The sequence below is a fragment of the Ctenocephalides felis genome, unplaced genomic scaffold (genome assembly GCF_003426905.1).
Source record: "Ctenocephalides felis isolate EL2017-DRISC unplaced genomic scaffold, ASM342690v1 CF-g0.4_SCAFFOLD_01170, whole genome shotgun sequence".
Lineage (NCBI taxonomy): Eukaryota > Metazoa > Arthropoda > Insecta > Siphonaptera > Pulicidae > Ctenocephalides > Ctenocephalides felis.
Window position 1 is genome coordinate 85,151,146 of NW_020537324.1, and position 25,303 is coordinate 85,176,448.

General features: G+C 28.7%; 4 protein-coding genes across 5 annotated transcripts; 1 reads left to right on the forward strand and 3 right to left on the reverse strand.

Moving 5' to 3' along the window:
- Positions 1–938: 938 nt before the first annotated feature.
- Positions 939–4,968, reverse strand: LOC113366688 (FERM domain-containing protein 5). The gene is made up of 11 exons (XM_026608345.1): positions 4,754–4,968; positions 3,599–3,703; positions 3,400–3,442; positions 2,896–3,072; positions 2,606–2,817; positions 2,341–2,506; positions 2,138–2,228; positions 1,814–2,073; positions 1,616–1,753; positions 1,406–1,554; positions 939–1,341 (listed from the first exon to the last, which is right to left on the reverse strand). Exons 1-11 carry the CDS (start codon positions 4,841–4,843, stop codon positions 988–990), a joined length of 1,785 nt encoding a protein of 594 aa, XP_026464130.1. The 5' UTR covers positions 4,844–4,968; the 3' UTR covers positions 939–987.
- Positions 4,969–5,444: 476 nt separating this feature from the next.
- On the reverse strand, positions 5,445–7,951 carry LOC113366635 (elongation factor 1-alpha). Its single transcript, XM_026608272.1, has 2 exons — positions 7,794–7,951; positions 5,445–7,134 (listed from the first exon to the last, which is right to left on the reverse strand). The coding sequence occupies exon 2, from the start codon at positions 7,125–7,127 to the stop codon at positions 5,736–5,738; it is 1,392 nt and encodes a 463-aa protein (XP_026464057.1). The 5' UTR covers positions 7,128–7,134; positions 7,794–7,951; the 3' UTR covers positions 5,445–5,735.
- A 700-nt stretch (positions 7,952–8,651) lies between these two features.
- Positions 8,652–11,115, reverse strand: LOC113367929 (nucleoside diphosphate-linked moiety X motif 19-like). 2 transcript variants are annotated; one of them, XM_026609500.1, is made up of 7 exons: positions 11,012–11,115; positions 10,372–10,495; positions 10,095–10,309; positions 9,823–9,988; positions 9,554–9,754; positions 9,279–9,486; positions 8,652–9,217 (listed from the first exon to the last, which is right to left on the reverse strand). In XM_026609500.1, exons 2-7 carry the CDS (start codon positions 10,471–10,473, stop codon positions 8,703–8,705), a joined length of 1,407 nt encoding a protein of 468 aa, XP_026465285.1. In that variant the 5' UTR covers positions 10,474–10,495; positions 11,012–11,115; the 3' UTR covers positions 8,652–8,702. The 2 variants fall into 2 exon arrangements, with proteins under 2 accessions (XP_026465285.1, XP_026465286.1); XM_026609501.1 differs by having other exon boundaries at positions 10,372–10,482; positions 11,012–11,083.
- A 621-nt stretch (positions 11,116–11,736) lies between these two features.
- LOC113367933 (nuclear receptor 2C2-associated protein) lies at positions 11,737–12,446 on the forward strand. The gene is made up of 3 exons (XM_026609504.1): positions 11,737–11,873; positions 11,967–12,057; positions 12,123–12,446. The coding sequence occupies exons 1-3, from the start codon at positions 11,836–11,838 to the stop codon at positions 12,399–12,401; spliced, it is 408 nt and encodes a 135-aa protein (XP_026465289.1). The 5' UTR covers positions 11,737–11,835; the 3' UTR covers positions 12,402–12,446.
- The last annotated feature ends 12,857 nt before the right edge of the window (positions 12,447–25,303 follow it).

A 25,303-nucleotide genomic window follows, 5' to 3' on the forward strand; every position in this document is an offset into this window, starting at 1 on the left:
ACTTATTCAGATGTAAGTGATTTTTTGCCTTAGGCCAAGTTGCTTAAATTTTCCGAATATATCTGTCGAATATTTGGCTTAAACAATGATTATTAAGATATAGCAACTTTTCAAATTGAAACTGTAACATTTTTAACAGTTTAATTAAAATTTACGCTATTATTCTAAATTTCATTATATTTTAAGTACACTACATTTCGCAGGCTTTTAGTAAAGATGTTCGCCGTTTTTGAAGAAAAAAACGTTTGCAAAAATCAACTCTTATACATACACAAACTGTTTTTAATTCTTGTATTAAACTATTCAGAATGGTTTCAAACATTGAGAAAATACACACAACACTTCTTTTACTCCTTTGGGTAGTTAATAAAACCATCTCATTTCATCTATTTCCATATATTCATGAGTCACAATCATGAGTGAACAAAAGTTTCTTTAAATCTATTAAGAAAAAATGTATTGCTGTATAAAATTTTCAAAAAACTTGATTAAAGATAATAAAAATGGTTGTATATGAATTTAATACTAAATGCTAGCCCAATATGAACATCATATCCGACAAGGTACACCCCCATTGCACCGACAAAGCATCTACACTAGAAATTATTAATCACTAATTAATATATACACAACTAGTTACAATTGGATTGGTCCAAAATGAATAATATTAAAAAATCACCGTTGTAATGGATATATATATATATATATATATATATATATATAATAAAAATACTATTCTAACCTTAATTGACTGCTTAGGTACAAATTTGAGATATTTGTGAGTACCTATGCATACATATATACATAAAAGGTACATATGTAAACAAATTATTTTCGTACGTTCAAAAAAATTCCCAAACATCACAAAATAACACTTCTAATTTCATTCGAATCTTTTGAAAATGTAATATTTAAAAAAACGTGTCATCCTTTAAAGCTTTAAAAATTGGCAAATGTTATTAAAACCTACAATATTCTCTAATGAAATCACAAATTTGATTTATTATTATTTACAACCTTTTTAGTCCCACAACACATGTCTAAAATATAATCCCGGACTGGCTGATAGTACTGATGTCTTAAAACTAGCATTTCAGGAATATTCCTCATTGATGATAAAGTATCGGTTTCGGTTTCAAATAACACTATTGCTGATATTAAAAATATCAGCAGGACTGATATGAAAGACGGTACAAATACTCGCAGTAAATGAAACTTCTTAGCTCTCCTCTGCTGGTCGCTAGAAGTCGATGTGGGTGATTGGTGCTCATGATGATTAAGGACAGATGTTACTACTGTAGTACTTGGTTGTGTTAACTGCAGTTGAGAAGCTGCTCCATGCTGTAAATAAATGACATAATTGTATAGAATACGGTTTGAGTTTGGTTATCAATCATCAACTTACAGAAACTTTATAAATAGCCGGTTCAGTTGTATGCCTGCTCATCGTATCAGCTATAGACTGACTTTCTGAAGATGAATGATTTTCAATCGAATCTCGAATGTAGAAATCTCCTGGAAAGGAATCACTGGCCATGTGCATCTCTGTGAGACCTAAAAAAAACACACAATTTTAGCATAATACTTTAAATTACAGTTCAAGTTTGAATCTAACCTCTTCTGTGTAAAGCTAATTGCTCCTCAGAAACTGTTTCTAAAGACGGCAGTCCACCAATTGTATCAATAGCCGATCCCACATCAGTTGTTGATGCCAAAGGGGCTGATAAAGCTGATCGTGGCAAACTGCTATACCCTGCACAAAAAAATAACATCATTACATTTCCCCATACATTTTACACTAATTTTTACTAACTTATGTTTCCTAAGTCAGTTTGGGGTGAGCTAGGTGTAGCTGGAACACTGCTGGCTTTACGTGTGCCATCTTTTGCTGATCCAGAAGCATTTTCATCATCAATTGTTGTACCATCACTGTCTCGTGAGCCATCCCTTCGTTCACTATGCCTAAGTGCTTGGAGCATCTCTCTTTGTGTCATTCCTGTGTATTTGAAGCGTGAACCCCATGAGAGAAATCCTCCACCTGATATGGTATTTGAAGATGAAGAGCTTGGTAATCTAGAAATAAAACAAGTATGTATAGGGTTTGAGGTTGATTAACAAAAGTGTTAATTATCCTTACGTGAAAAAAAGCATTTGTTCAATGGCACATCTCCATAAATGTCGACAGGCTGCTCCAGTAGGGCATTTAAATCCTATTGTATGCTTTTTCTAAAAAGAAAAAGAATTAAAATCAAATAAATATATAAATATAAATCAATATATATATATATATATATATATATATATATATATATATATAATAAAGTTAGAGCTTGAGAATATTATTTCTACTTACATCTGTGTAGGTAAGATGTGCTATAAACATTTTAGCCTCGTAATTCAATTTATGCACTTCAGACCATTTAAAATGCTGCATTCTCTTTCCTGCAGAAAACGTACCAATTCCAGTATGGTTTACACCGAGATACAACTGACTGCCCCTATGATCCTGCAAAATGAAACCCATTAACATCATTAAAACTTATTCCTCCAAGTATTACCAATATTGAATTTGAATAAAGTATCTATCTATCTATTATCATCTTACTTTTACGGGGTGTGGGTCCACTCCATAAGCATCAAGCCCGCTGGCAAGTCTCACAAATTCATCCTTGCATGCTTGAGCCTCTTGACCAGGCTCTCGAGCTGCATGTAGTTCTTTTACTCTTTTTTCTAAGGCATCACTCTGTCGAACTGAGAACCGAATCCTAGCCACATAGTCACCGGTGTGAGTGTTGGAATCATAGTCACCTAACTCATCTGTAAATGATAAAAAATATAAACTTGATAACCAAATCTGATTCTTTAATTGCAATCTGTGTTTGAGCCAATATTAACCTTGGACAATGAGTGCACCTAAAGCAGCGCATTCTCCACTTGAGCATGATAGTCTTCCATGGGCCAAATCTCTCTTGAGCTGGGTGAAAAGGGCACTACGTCCCGTGGGGCCCAAGCAAAGGGGTTCAGCTGGGTAGAATTTAACTCGGAAGGAAAATAAAGGAGGCCAAGATACATCTAGTAATAATATAATGAGAATTATAAGACAGATGTAGATAAATTATTAAATTTGCTTAAATTCTAATTAAATATTTATGATTAGGGACGAGGAAGTATCATATTAATATTTATTCTATTTTTTATGTGAAGATGTAATCAAGCTCTGTGAGGGATTCCAAAAATATCATTGCATACATAAAATCTATCAGCTCAAGAAAAAAAATCTGTGCATGAGGAAACACACAGCTCTGATTTAAAAATAGAAGGCTATTTTTGAATACAGGAATTTTTGAGTATCTAGAGAGAAATTATAACATTAAATAGTTATATACAAAGACTGTTTACCTTTCATTTGCTTTAATATATTTTTTGCTAAATCCAACCAATGCTGCATTCCATAAATCAGAAATATAGTATCAAATATGTAAGTTTTTAAAAAGATATTATATATTCATGCAATTAATAATCTATTTTTTATTTAAAAAATTGCTTTTGACTGTAGGAATATTATAATAATTTTTATTATATATAAAACAATTCATACCCTTTGTCTTGTGACATCAACATATCGCAATCCAAAATAATCCTTCTCAGTGAGCCCTAGTTGATCGCAAACATGCTCCAGGAGATATCTTCCTTTATGGTGGGGCTGAAAAGTAGATAAATAATATTAGAACTATTCATAAACAATAACAAATGCAGAAACAAGTAAACTAGTTAGTAATGAAGGTTAGGTCTTACAGAAGATACATATCTTTCTTTATAATACTTCTGAAAATAAATTTTAAGATTCTACCACTGATTAATTTTTATATATCCAGTTAAATAAATTATTACTTATGATGGAAGATTATTGTTTGTTCAATAATTTTGCAATATTATTGAAGCCAGCAGATTCTTTAAGAAGTTTAAAGTACATAGCAGTATAATAAAGTATAATTAAAATTAGCAAAAACATTTAGATACATTTTTGCATGTCGACTGATCTATAAATTGATAGGTTTGCAATTATTGTACAAATTTGAAATGAATTATAGAATATAGATCAGTATAGATAATATAAAAATAGGAATGGATCTCAACTACACTTTATACTGTCAATAATATAAAGTCCAAAGTGATACTTTTGGACTTATAAAGACCTATATCATAATCGCTGAAAGACTTATACTTGGCAATATTATTTGCTCTTTTGGGGCTCATTGTAGTTTTTCTGGATGCCGAAGAAAACATTTTAAAAGATAGTTGACAAATGTAAACCAAGCATTGTAATGCATATACAAAAGAAGGTTTTGCATTATTACTGAAGAGATGTAGACTCGAGCATGTAAAAATTAAATCTTAAGGCCAAATGTTGATAATTAAACATAACCTTATTACTTACTGTAATTTGTCATTTCAAATTCTTCATGCAATGTATAAACCTTACACTTCTGCATTAAATGTTCAATATTAAATTTGAGTACAGTAAGAAATGTGAAAAATATTCTATATCTGGGAAATAGGGCTTCCATGGCAAAGCTCAAGGGGTCCATAATACACAAAAGTTGGTAGTCTATGTTATAAATAAAATAATATAAATTTATGTTAGTGATATTGATTATGTTAATAAAAATTATAGGTTAGTATGGACCAACTATTTAGTATGTCATATAAAATGATATTTAAATATAAGTATATTTAATAATATTTTACGTACCTGAAATTCACATTCCAAAATATCCGTATCTTCCAACAATCTGACAGTGCACTTATAAACTACATTACTATCGTTCCTGTTTTTAAACATTTTGCACAACAACGAGCATCAGACTAATCACACAAATTATCCATTTATCTTTACACATTTAAAATGTAATTATTTATCCCCATTTATCATTTTATTTTGACGTTTACAATATTAATAATCGAGTTCAACTACTACTCACGAATTCGTTCGTAAAGTGTGAAGTTCGCGCGGGTCGTCCGGCGGGGCGCGCGGGGTGGACAACACGCCGGAACGGAATTAGATAACGCCGCTCTATATTTGGCATGTTATGAAAAATTCAACGGTGCTCTTGACCTCCGCACCTATTTTCGGCGCATACAATACAATAACCGACGGAGGGAATTCAATTATAATATTATTCTCTAGCGCCCCCATGAAAACGTCATCAGAAATGAAAATATTACTAAATAATTTATATCTTGATGACTGAATTATAATTTGTAACATTACATACAAATGTAAAGTACTATAGAAGGTTTCTATAAAATATTTATATTACTTGAAAATCCTGAAAAATAAATGTTTATGTAATTTGATTTGTAATGTTAATTGAAATTTAATAAGCCTGAAAGATAAATGTTTATGTATATAATGTTGAATAAATAATAATAAAATGCAATCAATACTTTTGGGCTTCAATTTATTACCATACTATAATAACACATCAGCTGGCAAATCTCTTCAAGTTCTTTCTTAGCACATAATATCCATACATTAATATAAAATTCATTTTAATATAGAGACAGAAAATAAAATTATTATTCTATAAAATAGTCATATAAAATATAAAGCTGAGTCAAAAAACATATAGTAAAGGAATGAATGAGGCCTTTTTTCTTCGAAACGCTTTGCGATGGAAGTAGTGTTTCATTACAGTGTTGAACATCTGCAGTAAGCAGATCGGTAGATCTAGCTACTTCTTTCCCTTGGTGGCTTTTTCGGCAGCCTTGGTGACCTTACCACCGGAGGCATCCTTGAAGTTCACAGACTTGATGACACCGACGGCGACGGTCTGTCTCATGTCACGGACAGCGAAACGACCCAATGGAGGGAACTCCTGGAAGGATTCGACACACATGGGTTTGGAAGGCACCAATGTGACGATGGCAGCATCTCCGGATTTGATGGCTTTGGGGTTGTCTTCTGTGGATTTGCCAGTACGACGGTCGACCTTTTCTTTGATCTCAGCGAATTTGCAGGCAATGTGAGCGGTGTGGCAATCCAATACTGGGGTGTATCCGTTTGAGATTTGTCCAGGGTGGTTGAGCACAATGACTTGGGCAGTGAAATCGGCGGCGCCACGTGGTGGGCTGGATTTGGAGTCTCCGGCGACGTATCCACGACGCAATTCCTTGACTGAAACGTTCTTTACGTTGAAACCAACATTGTCTCCGGGTACGGCCTCTTGCAAGGCTTCGTGGTGCATTTCAACGGATTTAACTTCAGTGGTCAAGTTGGCTGGGGCAAATACAACAACAGTGCCTGGTTTCAAGACTCCAGTTTCAACACGGCCTACTGGTACTGTTCCAATACCTCCAATTTTGTAGACATCTTGCAATGGCAGACGGAGGGGCTTGTCGGTGGGACGAGCTGGAGGTAAGATGGCATCCAAAGCTTCAATCAAGCATTTGCCGTCAGCCTTGCCTTCTTTACGTTCAATGTTCCATCCCTTGAACCAGTTCATCTTGGTGGAAACTTCCAACATGTTGTCTCCGTGCCATCCAGAGATTGGTACGAAAGCAACAGCTGCTGGGTTGTAACCGATCTTCTTGATGTAAGAGGATACTTCCTTCTTGATTTCCTCGAAACGGTTCTCGCTGTATGGTGGCTCAGTGGAGTCCATCTTGTTGACACCAACGATCAGTTGTTTTACACCGAGGGTGAAAGCCAACAAGGCGTGTTCACGGGTTTGTCCGTTCTTGGAGATACCGGCTTCGAATTCACCGACACCGGCGGCTACGATCAAGACGGCGCAATCGGCCTGTGAGGTTCCAGTGATCATGTTCTTGATGAAATCTCTGTGTCCGGGGGCATCGATGATGGTGACGTAGTATTTGGAGGTTTCGAACTTCCACAAGGCAATGTCAATGGTGATACCACGCTCACGTTCGGCCTTCAATTTGTCCAAAACCCAAGCGTACTTGAAGGATCCCTTGCCCATTTCTTGTGCTTCCTTCTCGAACTTCTCAATTGTACGCTTGTCGATACCGCCGCATTTGTAGATCAAGTGTCCAGTTGTGGTGGATTTACCTGAATCTACGTGTCCAATGACGACGATGTTAATATGAACCTTTTCCTTTCCCATGGCTGTTCTGAAAGTTAAACAATCATTTAGTATTCAATCATAACAAAAATAATATTTACAGCATTAGAATTCGTACAATTACCCGAAGATTGTAACTAACAAACGAAAGAAATCAAATTAAACGTGCAATGACTAATAAGGAATGTAAAACATGAGGCGTATGACACCACAATATGGCTGCCGGCAAAAGCGAATGCTGAGGCGGCCGCCATTACAAGTACATTAATTGCTTTCGGAAAATTTACAAAAACATCGCGATTTATTCGGGGTGCGATTTAAACAGCACTTGAAAAATATTCTACATATGCAACTGCATGTAAAGACATGTAAACCGATAAGATAAGGCGGTGTATCCACCACGTGTGGAAAAATACAGATTTAACATAGAACACCATATTTTCACTAGCACAGCGAATAAATACACTTTACACGATAATTAAAACGAAATATGTATAATCCCAAGCAAGATCACTGTTTAAAATCACTACCTAATATCGAATTACTTTCTTCGCCGGCCGTGTTCTATAAAGAAAGGGGTTAGGGTGCCACGTGCAAAATACAACAAAATACACATAAAATGATAAAACGACAATAATAATGCATAAAATACAATATTTACAATAAAATTAAATAATGAATTCAATATATTAAATTTGTTCGACTTACTTGTATGTTTTCGAGAAGGAGCGTCAAATAACTATACCAGTTCCACAATAGGTGCTGAGAGAATGAACGAGCAATACGTGTGATGGTCGTGGCAACACGATGAGGTTCGCTTTCCCACAATGCAACGTTCTACCGTTTGCGTTGCCAACCTCTGCAAGAAAACATCAAATAATTGCAATTATTTGATAATAATTAGCATTTACATAAAACAAAATAAATAATAATAATGAATATTATCAGAAAAATCACTTATTCAAAGCTTTTTGTCACTAAATTGTATTTTAATTTAAAAAAATTGTTTTATTATTAGTACCTGTAGAACACAAACTTCACAGTGGTTTACACATGGCACAAGAGCGGCATTTTTGAAAAATCAACAAGTACAATCAAATAATATTATTATTTATAAAAGACTAGTATAAACATTTTTATATAATGACTTGGTATTTAAACCATTCTGTATTTTCAAAAGAGTAGCCTTTAGATAAGAGCACAGTTTTAAATTCAGGTATTTATCATATAACAGATAAAAATCTTTTTGCAAGAGGACTTACAGATATTTATTAATTTATTTAAAACATAAACAAGTTCAAGCCTTCAAAATAATTGACTTGATTGACTAATTTAACACAAACTATATGAATATATAAATTGTATAGACACGAATTAACAAGTTTTACTTCAAAATTACATTCAATAAAATTATTAGCTAAAATTAATGTGTATATTTCATTTATCATAAAAACTTATATATTACATTTGTATATCAATATAAAAACTATGATTAATTTAAAAATATATAAAATAGGTATATTTGTTTACTATGTACAAAATTTACAAACATAATAATTAGTGGAGCATACTTATATGGAATGTATTATAAAATTTCAAATTCTACGATTATCATAATTATTGTTCTGGTTTATCTTTTGATTCAACAGGCTTCACTTCTTCTTTTGATGCTATTTTCTTTGGGCTCGTGCTCGGTTTCACTTCAGTCTTTTTCAAATTTGTTTTTGCTACATCATCTTTTGGTTTTTCTTTATTAACAATTGGCTTCACTTGCTTGCTTTTATCAGCAACTGGAGTTACTTTTGTCTTAGCATCAGCAACAGGAGTTACCTTCGTCTTAGCATCAACAACAACAGTTTTCTTAGTTTGTTGTGGTTTTGCCACGTTAACAGTTACTTTTAACTTCGAATCAACTACAGGTTTAGGCTTTGTGTTAATAATAGGTTTCAAATGGCCACAGTGTGGCTCAAATTCAGATACGACAAGTTGCATTTTAAAGAATCTTTGACGGTGTTCAGTTCTATGAACAGGGCCGTCACTTGGTCTTTGTTTCTCCATGGGAATATCATTCTGATGCTTTGCATCACCCTCTCCATTTTCCAAGTTGGGTTTCTCTGGATAATGCTTATCACCTGGAGTACAAAAACAATAAATTATATTCAATCTGGTTTTATCATTGTATTATGAGTATACCTGGTAAAAGATGTATAATTCCATCTTTTGCATTAACAAATATGGGATAGAATAACTTGGTGCCTTTACTACTCCTCTGTTTTGCAAATGTTGCTACATTATCCAGTTGTTCTACTCCTGCAAGCCGGGAAAGTTCATAATGTTGTGGTGGAGGTAACCACTCCTGCTCTTTATCATGCAATTCTAAAAGCTCCGCAGGAGAATTCCACTATAAACAAAATATTAATATCATTTTATTGCTGTCTTAATATATTTAACTAAACTTAAATACGAACTCTGGCATTTTGAACTTCAGTTTTTTCTGCATATACTTCAGGTACTTCATTGACTGCAGCCAAGTAAAAGGCAGCTTCAAAACGGGGTCCTTTTAATGCTGTGGGTGTTAACCAGGCGCTCCATTCATGCGTACCCCATATGTCAGGAACCAAAGAATGGGTCTCACACAGATGTATAAACTCATTATGATCATTATGGACCTTAAAAATGATTTAATTTCATAATTAAATCAAAATCTAGAAGTATATATTCATAAAAGTGAAATTACTTTTGTCTGCCAATTTTTAACTTCTTCTATAGATTTAAAAGTTGCAAATTGAGATGCAACACTTTCATTTTCAGCTTCCCTTTGAATGTCTTCTTTGTCTCTGCACAGTAAAACACCAAGTTCTTCAAAAGTCTCACGTATACACGATATCCGCAATGATATTTCTCTAAAATGATGAACACAATTAAACACATAATTGAAAATACACAATGTACAAAAAGATCATGATGTACAAAAAGATGATGATGTACAAATGATCATTCAAATAATACCTTTTCATTTCGAGTTCACTAGGTTTATATTGGAATATAGGCGGTCTCTCTCCTGATACATGAGTGACTCTTTTTAGAGAGCTGGACGATACTCCTAAAGATTCATATAAAGCTAACCAGTCCCGAGAGGAATCTCCCTTCTCAATTACACCACCAGGAAAAACTAAGCTGCATGGCATAAAGCCTGATTTAGCACTTCTTTTTAAAACCAGAACCTAAGAATAAATTTATGTGACAGAAATATAAAAAATAAAATAAATTGTGTAGTTATATGCACCTTATAGTCAAATTTATCTGTTTTCACTTGTGCTTTGCTGTTTCGGGCTAATAGAATTAATGTAGCTGATTCTTTCCATAATTTTGCACCAGCTAAGGCCATGATGTATCACTAAAAATTTTATCTACAAAAATAATACATAATTGCTTATACTTAACTATGTACATTATAATTTCAAGCTCTAAATTAATAATAATACACGAAAATACAATACATATGTCTAAAGTCTATGGTATGTTTTCTTACCACAGTTTTACATAAAAAATCCAAGATCTGTATACAAAAGTTAATTTTGAATAAAATAAATAAATATTAATGTTTTTTTTCAATTATCAAACCATAATTTAAAGATTAAATAAAGAAAACGATTACGAAACCGAAATTTTATGTGAACATAACCTTGAAATTTAGAAATGTCAAAACAGTATTTTGTTTATTACATCGTTGATGTTTGAATTTGACTGAAACGAATTTTATCGATTGTAAAAGAATTTTATCTTAAACAAAATCAGTACAAGGCCATTAAGTATAAAAATATAACAAATATTCATGATTACAATGTTTATATATTAATAGAAATAAATATGTTATATGTTTCATATATAAGGCACAAATAAAATTAATATAAAATAATTATTACGATGTTCCTTGCTGTGATTTCCATTTTTGTACAATTCTCGATACAGATGATGGAGATTCAGGATTCCAAATAATAAAGCCACGTTTTCTTTTAATCGGCAAATCTACTGTTTTATTATATTTAGCAAGCTGTTCTTTTAAATGTTCATTTTCTTTTAGAATAACATCAAGTTTCTTTTGTAGTTTTGTACAAGAATCACAACTTTGTTTCAAACTTCCACCATCGTCATTTTGTTCTAAAAGTAAACTGGGTATTGCATTTGGTTTCAGCTTTGGTCTCGATGGAATTTTTAATAGTTCGGATCGTAAGTCTCTTTCGAAGTCGTCAGAAGTAAAATGGTCAGAACAAACGTAATAAACTGCATTTTCGGAGAATGCTTTGTCCTTACACACTCTTTTGATCCATTCATTTCTCAAATTTGTGTCTTTAGGAAATCTGTGGTATGAAATTTTTTCCAAAGGATCACCTTTAGTCTTTTGTTGACTATTTTTGCATGTTAAAACTTTGCATTTTGAGCCTCCCATTTATTCGTAATACTCTGAAATATATATAAACAATTAAAAAAATGCGATAATAATTTTTAACCGAAATAATAAAATGTCAACAAACGAACTTGTGTGAAGTTAGATACACCTGTCAAAAATTTTAAGACGTTACCAACAATATGGAATAAAATAATAAAAAAATGTCACATTTTATTTAAATTTAAATATTTATTATAATTTTAACTTTTAAACATTTAATTGAATGTTTATGTATTAATTACAAACCAAAAGATTATATCTATTGTATATAAATACAGTTCATGTTTCGTTGCTGGAATAATGACAAACATATTAAAAGAGGTTAACTTTCAATGCAGGTTATATTAATTTCCTCAATATTTATAACTTAATTCTTTATTAATTACGATTGTCAATAATCACTCAATAATTACTTTCAATCAATTTATTAGAGTAAGTTCTGTCCTTAACAAAGAAGTTAAACAATATGGAAAATCTGGCATGTTCGATGGAGAACTGGATTCTTGCTGGAGCTCTGATCAAGTAAACACATATAAAATCCTACCACAATATTCACAATTCATTAATTACTATCCTTTCCTTTACAGGGTTCACCTCAATGGATACATTTAAATTTCACAGAACCGGTAACAGTTTCTAGTTTTTCAATACAATTTCAAGGCGGGTTTGTGGGCCAAGACTGTCATGTTATGTTAATAAATGAAGATAAATCTACTTCAGAACCGTTTTATCCTGAAGATAATAATTTGCTTCAGCATTTTAAATTGAGTCAATCGGTGCAAGTGAAACAGCTCAAGTTTGTATTTGAGAAAAGTACTGATTTCTTTGGACGAATTATAGTTTATGATCTGTTGGTGATGTCGTGACATTTAATTTAGGTAATTGCATTTAAATATTTGTACATTTGTATAAAAGGGAATAAAAGATGTATTTTATTGTATGAAATGATTTATATTGGTTTACGCAATATATAACAAATATTTATACTTATATTTTAGGTAATTTCAATTTGTTGGAAGCAAGTTTTTAGAAATTAAAATTTAAAGACTTGTATATAATGACTATAAAATTTTGTACTTCAAATGTTATTTGATTTGAATAGGTAATAACTTATGTGTTTATTTTGTTAAATTAATATAAATCCAGTAGACTAAAAGTCTGTCAATAAATAATAGAAATCTATTAGTTTACTTTTGTTAGATTTATTCATACTTAGTTCTTGAATTGGATAAAAACTACATAATCAAGTTGTAGATGTCCCCAGTATTAATATAAATTAAAAACTTCTTCATAAATTTATTTTCAATCAAAATATCATTGTATCTTTTAGTCTACATGTAAATTTCAAATTCCATAGCTAAAAGCAATACATATTTTAAAAAATCGATTACAAACGCAAAAAATAAAAATTATTCTTTATATGATACTAAATAATATTTTGATATTAACACTTAGATTGCTTTTGCTTGAAATTAAACGTAAAAGGCAGAGGCAACCAACATTTTGAATAATCGAAGAAAATAACTATTTTAATATTATTCTATAATAACTGTAAAACTATAAGAAATTCTGAATTAAAAAAATTGACGTCATTTTCATTGTTTGGCAAATAATTATTGAAAATATAAGAAAAATTGTAATATACACAAATATCTTTAAAGCTCTTCTAGATTTAAATTGTTTAATATTTATTTACCAAATTAGATTAACCTTTAAAACTATATGATAGAACTATAGTTCATGTTTCATTGCTTTAATTAGATTGATTATTATAATTATTTTAAAATATTAATTAATAATTTTAAATATCTATGAATACAGCAAAATGCTTTGTAATCTTCTTCAGCAATTATAGAAAAATATTAAAATAAATATTTATTAAAATAAATTCATTAATTCATGAGTACTATATAAGTATATTATAATTAATATATTATTGATTCATGTGAATCAAAAAGCATTATTGAATATAATTAAAAAAACGTACGATTTTATAAATAAATTGTATAAAACATGATTAAAGTAATAAAAATTTTAAAAATTCAGTTTAAAATTTAAAAATTCTTATACAATCCAGAATATTATATAATATGATTCTGTATAAATAAATTGTATAAATAATTAATAAATTAATCAATTTGAAAATGATTTTGATACTCAGAATCATAATTATTTATACAATATAATAATTATATTATATTCACACAATAAATTAATTTATTTTTATACAGAATTACATTATGTAATTAAATTTCATTCAATTATGTTTAATAATTCTATTTAATTCATATTATATATATAAATATATTTAATATTAAATATGTTAAAAGCTAATTCATTTCTAAAATAATTTTAATTTTTTGCATAATTTGTTGAATATTTTTTTTGAATATCAATATCAACTACAACTGCTAAAAACATCTATTATCATTAGATAAAAATTAAAAATAAAGGAAAAGTATTTCCAGTAATAAAAAATCTAAATAAATTAAAATCTTTGCCCTAAACTGCAATTAGCATGAACTTTCCCATTAGTATGTATAAAAAATTGTTTAAATCAATAGCAATCAAAATTTGGCAACTCTATTTTAAACTTTAATAATTTTTTATTAAAACCAATTTTCATAGATCCATAATATTTCATTATCTTCTTTAAGACCATGAACTCTATCAACATATAAATCATATTTAAATTACATCAACCACCTCCATTAATCGACAAACATAATTTTACCAATGCCACAAATGTGAATCAGTTTCTAATTAACAAATTAATATTAATAACCATTAACCGTAGGTTGTGCACCCACGTAGCCTGTTAATAAATAACACGTATGGTCAAGTCAAACAAGTCTTTCCCGGTGCTCCCCGGGCCCCCTTATAATGGAGTCTCGGCCGTCACGAGAGTGACATACGAGCCCGGGATATGAGTTGGTCGTCGTCGTCGATGTCGATTTGATGAGAAAAAAATTGAAATGATTCATTTATCGAGAAACTGGTCCATCCAGCATCCACAGAGACGGCAATGGAAACAGATTTATCATTTTTACTTGCGACACCGACTAAAGGGGCTTCGTTAATTACGTTTCTTCGTATATCAGAGGAACGGATTAGTGTTGGATGTTGAGTAAAGGACTCGTTTTGAGATATTTGTAATGATACAAATTGTATTGGTGATTAATTTGGCTTTTAAGATATTATATGTTGAAATTGTACATAAAGTTAAAAATATATTAAAATTTTGCTCTAGTAGAGGAAGCGCCATTGAACTCCACATAAGAATTTTTAAATTTAATTCAATGTAATAATTTAACGAAAAAGTTATTGAACTTTCATCCAGAAATTAAAATCCAATAAAACAAAATTAACTTTTTTTAATCTACCATAGATATAGAGTCCGATTTTTATCATTATAAAATAATATAATAAATAAATTATAAATTTATAAAATAATCAAACATTTATAAAATTAAGCCCAACACTAATGCCAAAAAAGGAGGCGTTCATTAATCACGTGACCGATTTTTAAACCTCTCCTTCCCTCATCCCCAATTCAACATCCGTGTATTTTTAGTAATTTTTTTTTTAATTTGAAAATTTGCTTTATTTGACTTAAATACATACATTGATTTTTACATAAAGATACAAATTGTATACACCTATTCTGGGAATACCATTATACTATCATAATATAATATTGTTTGCATATATATATATATATATATATATATATATATATATATATATATTGTTTCAATTAACTTATAGAATATTTTTAGTACTTAATAACGCTTTTTTTTAATTTCTTGTAAAATTTTAAAAAGTAAATACACGTAAAGGGGATGTTTATTAATCAAATGAGACTTAAAAAGACCCCTCATTTGGAGGGGTTTGACAAAAAATCACAATATTACGTGTGGGGAGAGGAGGAGACTAGTAAGATATCATCATCGGTGTATTTATTTTATACAAAATTGAAAAAAAAAACAAAATATTTTCAAAAAAATATAACGTTTTTTCTAGGTATATACTAAAAATACACTTGATGTTAGATAGGGGAGGGGGGATGTTAACGTTAAATATCACCAAGGGGTACAAAAATTCTTAAAAGTCGATCACGTGATTAATGAACGCCCCTAATATTCTACTTATCTTAAAAATGTTAAAAAAATTGACTATTTTATAAGTTTTAAATATATTTAACTAATGCAATTTCTAAATAATAATTATTTGCATTGCAAACAAACTATAGTTTGTTTTTTACTCTTATTTAATTATATTAAATTTGACTTTTGTATTGCAATGTTTGTTACATTAGAGATAGTTTCCAATATATTTATAAGAGAATGGGCCAGCATGTTTATAATTAAAAAAAATCCATGTAATTTTCATATTTTTATAAAGAAAACCTTCTTTTACTCTTCTGTTTTTTAAGTTTATATTGAGAAATTTTTATAAAGATTTACGCCTGGAGGGTGTATTTTATTTATTTATTTATTTTTAGTTTTTGTATTATATTCAATGTTTTTATAAAATCATTAGATTTTAGCTAAACGATGGCACTCATCAAGTGTCGAAACTAGTACAATTAATACATATTTATTTTGAGTATTTATTTTTTATTCGAAGTATAAGCTGAAAAAACACCTTTAATATAAATAAATAAATATATATATATATATATATATATATATATATATATATATAAGATAAGTCCTGGATTTTTTCAATATATCGATTGTTGCTTTTCCGAACAGTAAATCCAATAATAAAAAACAATTTGTTTTTTGAAGACGTTTAATAACGACGTTTCGGAACTAGGAACGTTCCATCATCATGTTTGTTCTGTCAAAGACAATGTTTTTTAAAACTATTGACTAACATTAATTAATGATGGTTATTACAGATTATTTACAAAAAATTATAAAGGAATGGATTATGTACCAGTGTAAAGAGTAAAGAAAAGTTACTAAAAAAGGTTTTATATAAAATTGAGAAGCAAAAATTATATACCTGTAATAATTTATATATTCATATCAATAACATTTTTTGTTAAAAACACTCGATTTTTTTGAGGATATTTGTAGATGTTACGACTTCACAAGACTTAACATATATATAAATAATTAAATCGGTTTCTATTATTTTCAAATGGAAGGCATTAGGCGTTAACAGGTAGCATATAATAAGTTAAGAGCATTAGCAATAAATTCTTCCGGAGTTACCTGACCATCAGCTCTGTCTTATTATTACTCTTAAGATAGGATAGAGATAGACATTAGAACGGAAAAGTGAAATAAATTCTAATCGAGGAGACATTTATCTTATTTGAAAAAAAGCAAAAATAAACTGGGAAATAAATAAATCGACGTCAATAAATACACGTCAAGTGCTTCCTTCCGTCCTTTTCAGGAACGACCTGAAAATTACCCACAGTAATAAATTTTGAATTTCGTAACCCTAAAAGAAATTTTACGCTTGGAGGAAATTGGATTTGAAATCAAATATAGGAAAAAATCGATATTTTTCATTATTTGTTTAATTTTAATAGAATTGTCTATAATTGACTCCATTTTCCCGATATTCACAGCCTAAAAAAATATATTTTGATTGACTTTTGAATGTATGAAAAAGTTAATTATATTTTTAATAATATCATTTTTTAATTATTGCATTTGACTTGTACTATATTTGCATTTTTGAAAATTATCTTCAGGTTTAAATGAGTAATAAATTTTTACTCTCACAGTCTTAAAAGAAACAGAATTTGAAATCGAATAAATATAAATTCTGAAATTACTATAAGAAGTCATGAACGATAAAAAAGGATTTGGGTAAAAAGATTTTTGACCCGTCATTACATCCTTTTTTAATATTTTTTAAACCCTAAATCTTGTAAAAATTTTTAATAATTTATTTATTTAAGTGACTATTGTTAATATTTTATGTTATTATAATATTATATTATATTCCTTTTCCACTAGGTGGTCAAAAAGGATAAAAATGTAGACTAACATTAAGAGTAAGTTAGGAAATGAGTACCGGTTTTGATTTTTTTCATGTAAGGATTATAAAGCCGAGCCCAAAGCCTAAAAAACGATGAAACCAATAAATAAAAAACGACTAAATGATATACAAATAAGAAAAAAATATATAAAAGATACAAACAGACTACTGGAGCTCAAACAAGTTTTTCTTGAATCGGTTTATATTCCTTACACGTGTAAGTAAATATATAATATACACACATACATACACAAACATATATATATATATATATATATATATATATATGTATATATATATATGTATATATATATTCTCTTAAAAATCTTATTTTCACCTATATTAAATCTTACTTTTACTCTTATATTACTCTAACTCTTATAAAATTAATATCTTATAAAATTTTTGTCTGTCTGTTTGGTCTGAAACGTTTTTTTGCAGGTAATTCATGTAATTGGACATAACATAGACTATTTTCTTTTAGAAAAAAAAATCCATTTTATCTCATCTTATTCTTTTGGTCTATTTCCATATAAACTTTCCAAGAAATCACAACTTGACCATATTACAAGAATCCTTTCCCTCGACTATTATTTATTTAATTACAAGTCTCTAAAGCCTTTTTCATATTTTTATTACACAATAATTTTAAAGAACGGCTTCGAACAAAGTAGTTCGAAGTTCTTTTAATTCTACAGAATAATATTTGTCAGATTTCCAACCTTTTTTTATGTTTTCTGTTTTGACTCATCGTCCAATTAATTATGGTCATTATAACGAAAAGGTTTGTTCTTTAGTCCTTTGGTAGCCGAAATAATACATTTTTTTTCTATCGTGATAAAAAATAACAAAAACAAAAAAGTGATGAGAATGGGAAGAAATCGTATATTAGGAGTCCCTGGTGATAATTTTAATTTATTTTTCGGTGACCACATTAGGTCTGTCATGTAGCACTATTTAATATTGTCGAAGGACAATTTATTATTTACCCAGATAAATTTATTACTTTATAATTAAATTAATAATATCTATATCTATTGATACCCCAAGGAGGTATTGATCACGTGATCGTTTTTTTTTTCAAGGATTTTTGGACCCCCCTCCCATCCCCTTGGTGATATTTAAAATTACTCTCCTCACCCACCAAACTAGAAAAAATATTGCAATTTTTCTGAATTTGTTTGAAATGTTTAATTTTTTTTTTAAAAAATCAGGTAAAAAATAAATACACGTGATATCTTACTATACCCCTCCCTCCTCCACGTGATTTTTCGTGATTTTTTGTCAAACCCCTAAAAAAATCACGTGATTAATGGACGACTCCAAAGGTAGAAATTTAATAATTTTATGAAAATTAAAATTTGATAAGAGTAAGAGTAAAATTTCATAAGAGTAAGAGTAAGGGTAAAATTTGATAACAGTAATTCTTATCAAATATTATTCTTGTAAAAGAGTAAAATTTCATAAAAGTGAAATTTGATAAGAGTATAAATTTGATAAAAGTAAAATTCGATAAGAGTAAGAGTTGATAAGAGCAAGTTTTTTTTGATAAGATTAAATTGAGAAAATCTATTTATTTGATTCTTTTTAACGAATTTCAAAGACTAGTTTAAGGCTACTTTTGTAAAAAAATCCAAACAGTTAATAAAAACAATCAATTTATATTGACATGTTGTTCCATTTAATTTATATGCAGGTATATGCATTGCAAAAAGTTCCTATTATATTTTAGAAAAAATTTTAATTCTTCGGCTCCAAAATAAATATTAACGAAAATAATCACATCAAATTATCAGATTTTTGCAAATGCACATATTTCTTTTAAACAAATTTTGAATTCCAATTTTTGAATATATGAAAGCACATGAGGGGTTATAGTAAAATTCATCTTAAGTAAACATAAAGTGTTGAATTTAAAATTTTGAAATTATGTTGAAGCATGTGAGAAGTTAGTTTAACCCAATTTCAGAGTACAAACAAATAAGAATTTTAGTCGCATGTAAAATGAAAATTAAATATATCAATAATTTGATATTATTATTATTATTATTATCAATGTTATCTGGTCGTGTCTAATATGTCTTCTATAGGTATGCCGATCGTTCGGGGTCCCCCCGTACTTGTGCCTCTACCAGTGCCGGTGGTGCCTCTGTTAATGGTGCCGTAAACTAGTTTCTGAACTAGTTGCACGGCTGCTATAAGTGAACTGCATTCCTTAATGCTATTTCTAATTTATATTGGATCACAAACACATCCAAATACATATACACATGTGTGTAGCAATATTCAAATGTACCTGCAAAATGATATTTCAGCATTTGAACAAGCGATAATTAATACTTGTAAATGATATTTTTGCATTTAAATGCTGATTGAGGGGAAAATTCGATACGAATACTTGGAATTGGTGAAAACAAATATAGAATTTGGTCTCATTCGATTCGGAATGGCTTGAAACGTCGAGAAAACATAAAACGACGTTTCAAGTCATTCTGAATCGGATGAGACCAAATTTGGAAAGAGTATGTGTGTGTGTGAACAAATTTTTGACCTTTCGTCGATGTTATCTTAAAAACTCTATTTTAGAAATAAACAGTTGAAAATTTTATCTAAATATCTAAATCTCAATTTTGGTTGATTAAGTAAATTATAACACATTTCGGAAAATTCAAGCAACTTGCCTTAAGGCCAAAAGCCACTTTCCATTAGTTGGATTTGTTTTTATTTTGCTGTCCTTTCTAATTTATTCTAATTTCTAATCTTTTTATAAATTTCTGACTCAATTTAATAAAAATCTGTAATTTAGCAAATCAGATTTTTAGATGAAAACATATACTTCTCCTTCAAGAAGCTAAAAAATAATATTCTTAAATTTCTGACCTCCTACAAATTTTATTCGACAAAGAATCCTTTACAATTGTGATTGAAAATAGGTTCAGTAAATAAAATATGTGTTCCTCAATTTGTTGCCCTATCAAAGTTTCTATACTACAAATAGTACAGCTGGCAATATTGGCCAATGTCAGAAATATTTCCTGAAATATTCTAATCGGAATTATAATCATATATTATTGTTTTATAAGAAAAATATGATTGACACGCCATTGACTCGCCAGAGGACAATCAACTTTTACTTATTATTCATTGTTACTAACTTTTAATTACGCTCTCGGAATTGTTTAATTATATATATATATATATATAATTATGTATGTGTGTGTAATTATATTTACAAGGAGCAAGTAAAACTTTTTATGCAAAGCAAAAAAGCTAATCAGTACTCACTAATTAAAAACATTCAGTATTATGGTTCAATTTATGATTTTATTAAAAAAATATAAAGTAAGGTTAAAAAAATAAAAAACATTCTGAAACCACGAGTACATATATTGATAATATAAAAATTTCCGCAATTCTTTATTTAATTCAGATATTTCAATTCATCGTTTTTTATCCCTCGTGACAATTCCTAAGAATTGTATTCCAAAATACTCGGCGGCAAAGAATCATTTATATTTTTCGAAAACATTTCTCACACGGTGGCACCTAGAATTTTTTGTTACCTGCCTTGGACATAAAAGAGCCCCCATACATAGATATAATATATAGAAATGTTTAATAAGATTAAAGTATCGTGAAGAATCACGTGCGAAACATATTTAGCTTTGTTAACTGGACGTGACATATCAGAAATTTCGATACCATAAAAGACATTATATATATATATATATATATATATATATATATATTATACATAAGTCTGTTTTTACACGGTCTTTTGTACACGTTTTGATTTACGCGGTTTGAAAATTGAATAATTTTAATTTTTTACCACGATTTGATTCCATTTAGCACGATTAAAATTTATGTACTTAAATTTTTTTTGTCAAATTTAATTTTTGCGAGTATGTTCATATCACAAAAAAGTATTTATAAAAGAAAAAAGTCTGAAACCATCGAGGTATCGATAGTTTGCACTCGCTTAAAGATTTAAGTGAATCCCCTTTAGCGCGTACAAACAATTTTTACTTTGATTTTTTTATTATATTTGATTTAATGAAATAAACATGAATTCTTGTTCTTAAAAATTCTTGGTTTTCACTAATTTTAATAGGTTTTAGAGATTAGGAACAAATCACCAATTTTTGTATAAGATCAATGTCTTTTTTTACACGTTTTTTTTTTTACACGGCTTCTTCTGGAACCAATCTCCGTGTAAAACAGACTTAGGTGTATATATATATATATATATATATATATATATATATATACAAAATTATATTTTAGTGGAATGTATTACAAAAACTTACAAAATTCCACAACTCCTTTAAACTTTGACGTATGTAATGCCAATTGTTATGAAACCAAAAAATGTCCAAATTTGCACAACACTTATCACAAATAATACTATACATGTTCAAGAAAAATATAAAAACATTTTCCAGCATTTGATTGACTGCACGTTATTTAAAAATAATTCTTGTAAAATATTAAAACAGTCAACGGCAGCCATTTTAATAATAAACAATTTTGACATTTATATATTCAAGTTACCCAATTTGCAAATAATTAAAATTTAAATCGTTAGATATATTTATTTGCAATATATATGTATTACTGTTTAAATATATAACTGTATAAATATGATTTATAGTATGAAATTAATAATTCTAATAATCAAATAATAAATAATAATAAAAGTCTAGAAATAACAATCAGGGTATCACGTCACCATTATAATAGAAATTTAATTTGACATTTATAAATGAAAGATTTTTAATGTGTAATTATTTAAAAGTGAAATATTTGCATATAGACTCTAATTAGCTACAATATGGCTACAATACAATCAAATCTGTGAAATAAATATCATTCAAAGTTTTAAAATAATAATTTTTCAAAAGAATCAGAAAGTCGATGTAGCCATTTTAATAATTAAAGTTTGACATTTCAAAATTAAAGTTAATCATACGGTAAACAATTAAAAATGGAATAATTGAAATTACATTTATTTGCTACTGTTGAATAAAATTAGAGGTGTAAATATTATTCAAAGTATTAAAGTAATGCTAATATTTTAAAAGTGTCAGAGAGTAACGGCTGCCATATTGATAATAATGGGGTTTGACAGTTAAAAAATAAGTTTTTTAATTGTAAACAATGAAAAACAAAATATTAAGCAATACGATCAGTAATTATATTGTCGTTGAAATAAATATAACAAACAGTATAAATATTATTTAAAGTATTAAAATAATAATAATATTTTAAAAGTGTCAAAGGATCACGCCCGCCATATTGATAATAATGGAGTTTGACAGTTATAAAATTTAAAATTGTCAGAAGGTCTTGGCGGCCATTTTGATAATAATGGAGTTTGACAGTTAACATTTAAAAATAAAATACTCTACAATACCAGTAATATTAATAGAAATAAGCATAAACATTAATATCGTTGAAATAAATATCACAGTATAAATATTATTTAAAGTAATAAAATAATAACTATTCAAAAGTGTCATACAGAAAGGGTAGCCATATTAATCAAGTTTGACATTTGAAAGTTATTAAAGGTGTCTATACGGTATACATTTAAAAATAAAATATAAAACGCTATAATATAAGATCAATAATGAAATAAAATAATAATAGATCAATGAACTAAATACCATATTAACGTTAAAATAATAATAACAGTATTTATATGTAAATTAGAGATTATTAACTATGTAAGAAACTTTATTATATTAATATTATAATTTGACCTATAATATTTTATATTCACATTTACTTAAATGTAATTTTTAATGAATTATGTCAATATGTCAGAGTTGTGTATTGTGTCAAGAATATAATCCAATCAATATCAATATATGTATTTATATATTTTATTTATATACTTTGCAATTCTGATCAGACCCTCGTGTCATTTACCTTAATGTTATATATTACGTAACTATTATAATATATTTATATATACCGATGAGTCTCCATTAAATTGCTCTAACATCAATCGTCCCACCGACAAAATCTTACTCTATATTCATTTTATGCGAATCTAATCTAAATCTCTAAAGTCGTAATATATAATGTATATATATTTGCATATTTAAGTTGTTGCTGGCAGACCGAAAGGCACCTAAATTGGAGCACCCGATCGCCCACATTAAATAATACATATATTATAGAAATAATACATATATTATATACACATATACATATGATAATCGAGAAGCTTAAAGAACATTATTAACATAATTACAAATACTTTTTATATGAAATTTTATCAAGGAAGCGTAAAAGCATAAGTTCGAGAAGTAGAATGTGATCTATTAGATATTTTAATTAAAGACTATGAATGAAAATTTGTAATTGAAAAAGCTCCGGTTAGTAAAATATTATTTCTGTGCCAATCCTTACATATCCGGACTTTTATATATATATTAAATTTTCTATAGAAATTCGTTTGTGTATAAGTCACATTGTATCTTGATGTTGTGTAAGTTTTTTTTGAGAGCAGATGTTTTTTTCAAAATTAGATTTATTAGGATATTGCCACGTAATACCTACACATCCATCTTATATATATATATATATACTAGCAAACCCGACGAACTCTCCGTTTCGCCACCAGATGGTTTCGTGAGAAAGATGAAGAAATTTTTTGTTTGTTTTAAATTTGAAAAGGAAAAATTTAATTTATATACAACAGTAATGAATTTATTTCGATTACAAATGAAGTATTTTTTAGTTGAACTTCTCTAAGTAAATGAAAGTGAATCCATAATTAATCGCAAATTTTCAACTAATTTTCTTAGCTATAAACGAAACGAAATTGTTTTGTGCGTTCTGGAGTTATATCGTCAGGAAGAAAACCCGACTTATTTTTATATATATAGAAGATAATCTATTTGAAATTATTTAAAACAGTTATTGATTATTTTTATTACTCGAATTTTTAATTACGGTGCGGGAGTTCCAGCAGCTTGCATTAAGGCACGATGCCATGCAAACTAATTTTCTTAGCTATAAACATTGCGGAGCCGAGACCTTTCCAACGAATACAAATTGTCGAAATCGGTTCGTGCGTTCTGGAGTTATTTCGTCAGGAAGGAAAACCCGACTTATTTTTTATATATGTAGAAGATATCTTCTGAAATTATTTAAAACAGTTATTGATTATTTTTATTTCTCGAATTTTTAATTACGGTGCGTGAAGTTCCAGCAGCTTGCATTAAGGCACAATGCCATGCACAACTAATTTTCTTAGCTATAAACCTTACGGAGCCCGAGACATTTCCAACGAATGCAAAATTGTCGAAATCGGTTCGTGCGTTCTGGAGTTATTTCGTCAGGAAAGAAAACCCGACTTATTTTTATATATATAGAAGATATATATATATATATATATATATATATTATACAAAAAAAAGATTCCAATTTATTGTTCAGGTGCATCCAGGTAGCGTAAGCATATGCTCCCACAAAAAATAGGATTAAATTTGAGAATAAGAAAGAAAAACAGATCTAAAAATATGTCTGGAATTCACAGCAATGATTTTAGTACAAAATTGTATTAAAAATTTATTTTTTACCTTAATAATTTTATATATTATTTAAAGTGTTGTTTTAAATATAAAAATATTTTAACAATTATAACAGATATGAATAAAATAGGAACAAATTTTGATACAAAATTAATATAAAAAAAAATTAAGTTAATAAATTTATCAAGAAAGTTGCCACTTTGATTATGAAAATG

Excerpts from the sequence above, each read along its gene's own strand:
- LOC113367933 (XM_026609504.1), top strand. The coding sequence starts at position 11,836 with ATGACAAACATATTAAAAGAGGTTAACTTTCAATGCAG. Across the intron at positions 11,874-11,966 it reads GAGGTTAACTTTCAATGCAG|AGTAAGTTCTGTCCTTAACA; the intron begins GTTATATTAATT and ends TCAATTTATTAG. Across the intron at positions 12,058-12,122 it reads CTTGCTGGAGCTCTGATCAA|GGTTCACCTCAATGGATACA; the intron begins GTAAACACATAT and ends TTTCCTTTACAG.
- LOC113366688 (XM_026608345.1), bottom strand. The coding sequence starts at position 4,843 with ATGTTTAAAAACAGGAACGATAGTAATGTAGTTTATAAGTGCACTGTC. Across the intron at positions 2,229-2,340 it reads CACAGATGTAAGTAGAAATA|AGAAAAAGCATACAATAGGA; the intron begins ATATTCTCAAGC and ends CTTTTTCTTTTT. Across the intron at positions 2,074-2,137 it reads GAACAAATGCTTTTTTTCAC|ATTACCAAGCTCTTCATCTT; the intron begins GTAAGGATAATT and ends TTTTATTTCTAG.
- LOC113367929 (XM_026609500.1), bottom strand. The coding sequence starts at position 10,473 with ATGGCCTTAGCTGGTGCAAAATTATGGAAAGAATCAGCTACATTAATT. Across the intron at positions 9,989-10,094 it reads AGTGAACTCGAAATGAAAAG|AGAAATATCATTGCGGATAT; the intron begins GTATTATTTGAA and ends TCATCATTTTAG. Across the intron at positions 9,487-9,553 it reads CTGAAGTTCAAAATGCCAGA|TGGAATTCTCCTGCGGAGCT; the intron begins GTTCGTATTTAA and ends TTTTGTTTATAG.
- LOC113366635 (XM_026608272.1), bottom strand. The coding sequence starts at position 7,127 with ATGGGAAAGGAAAAGGTTCATATTAACATCGTCGTCATTGGACACGTA.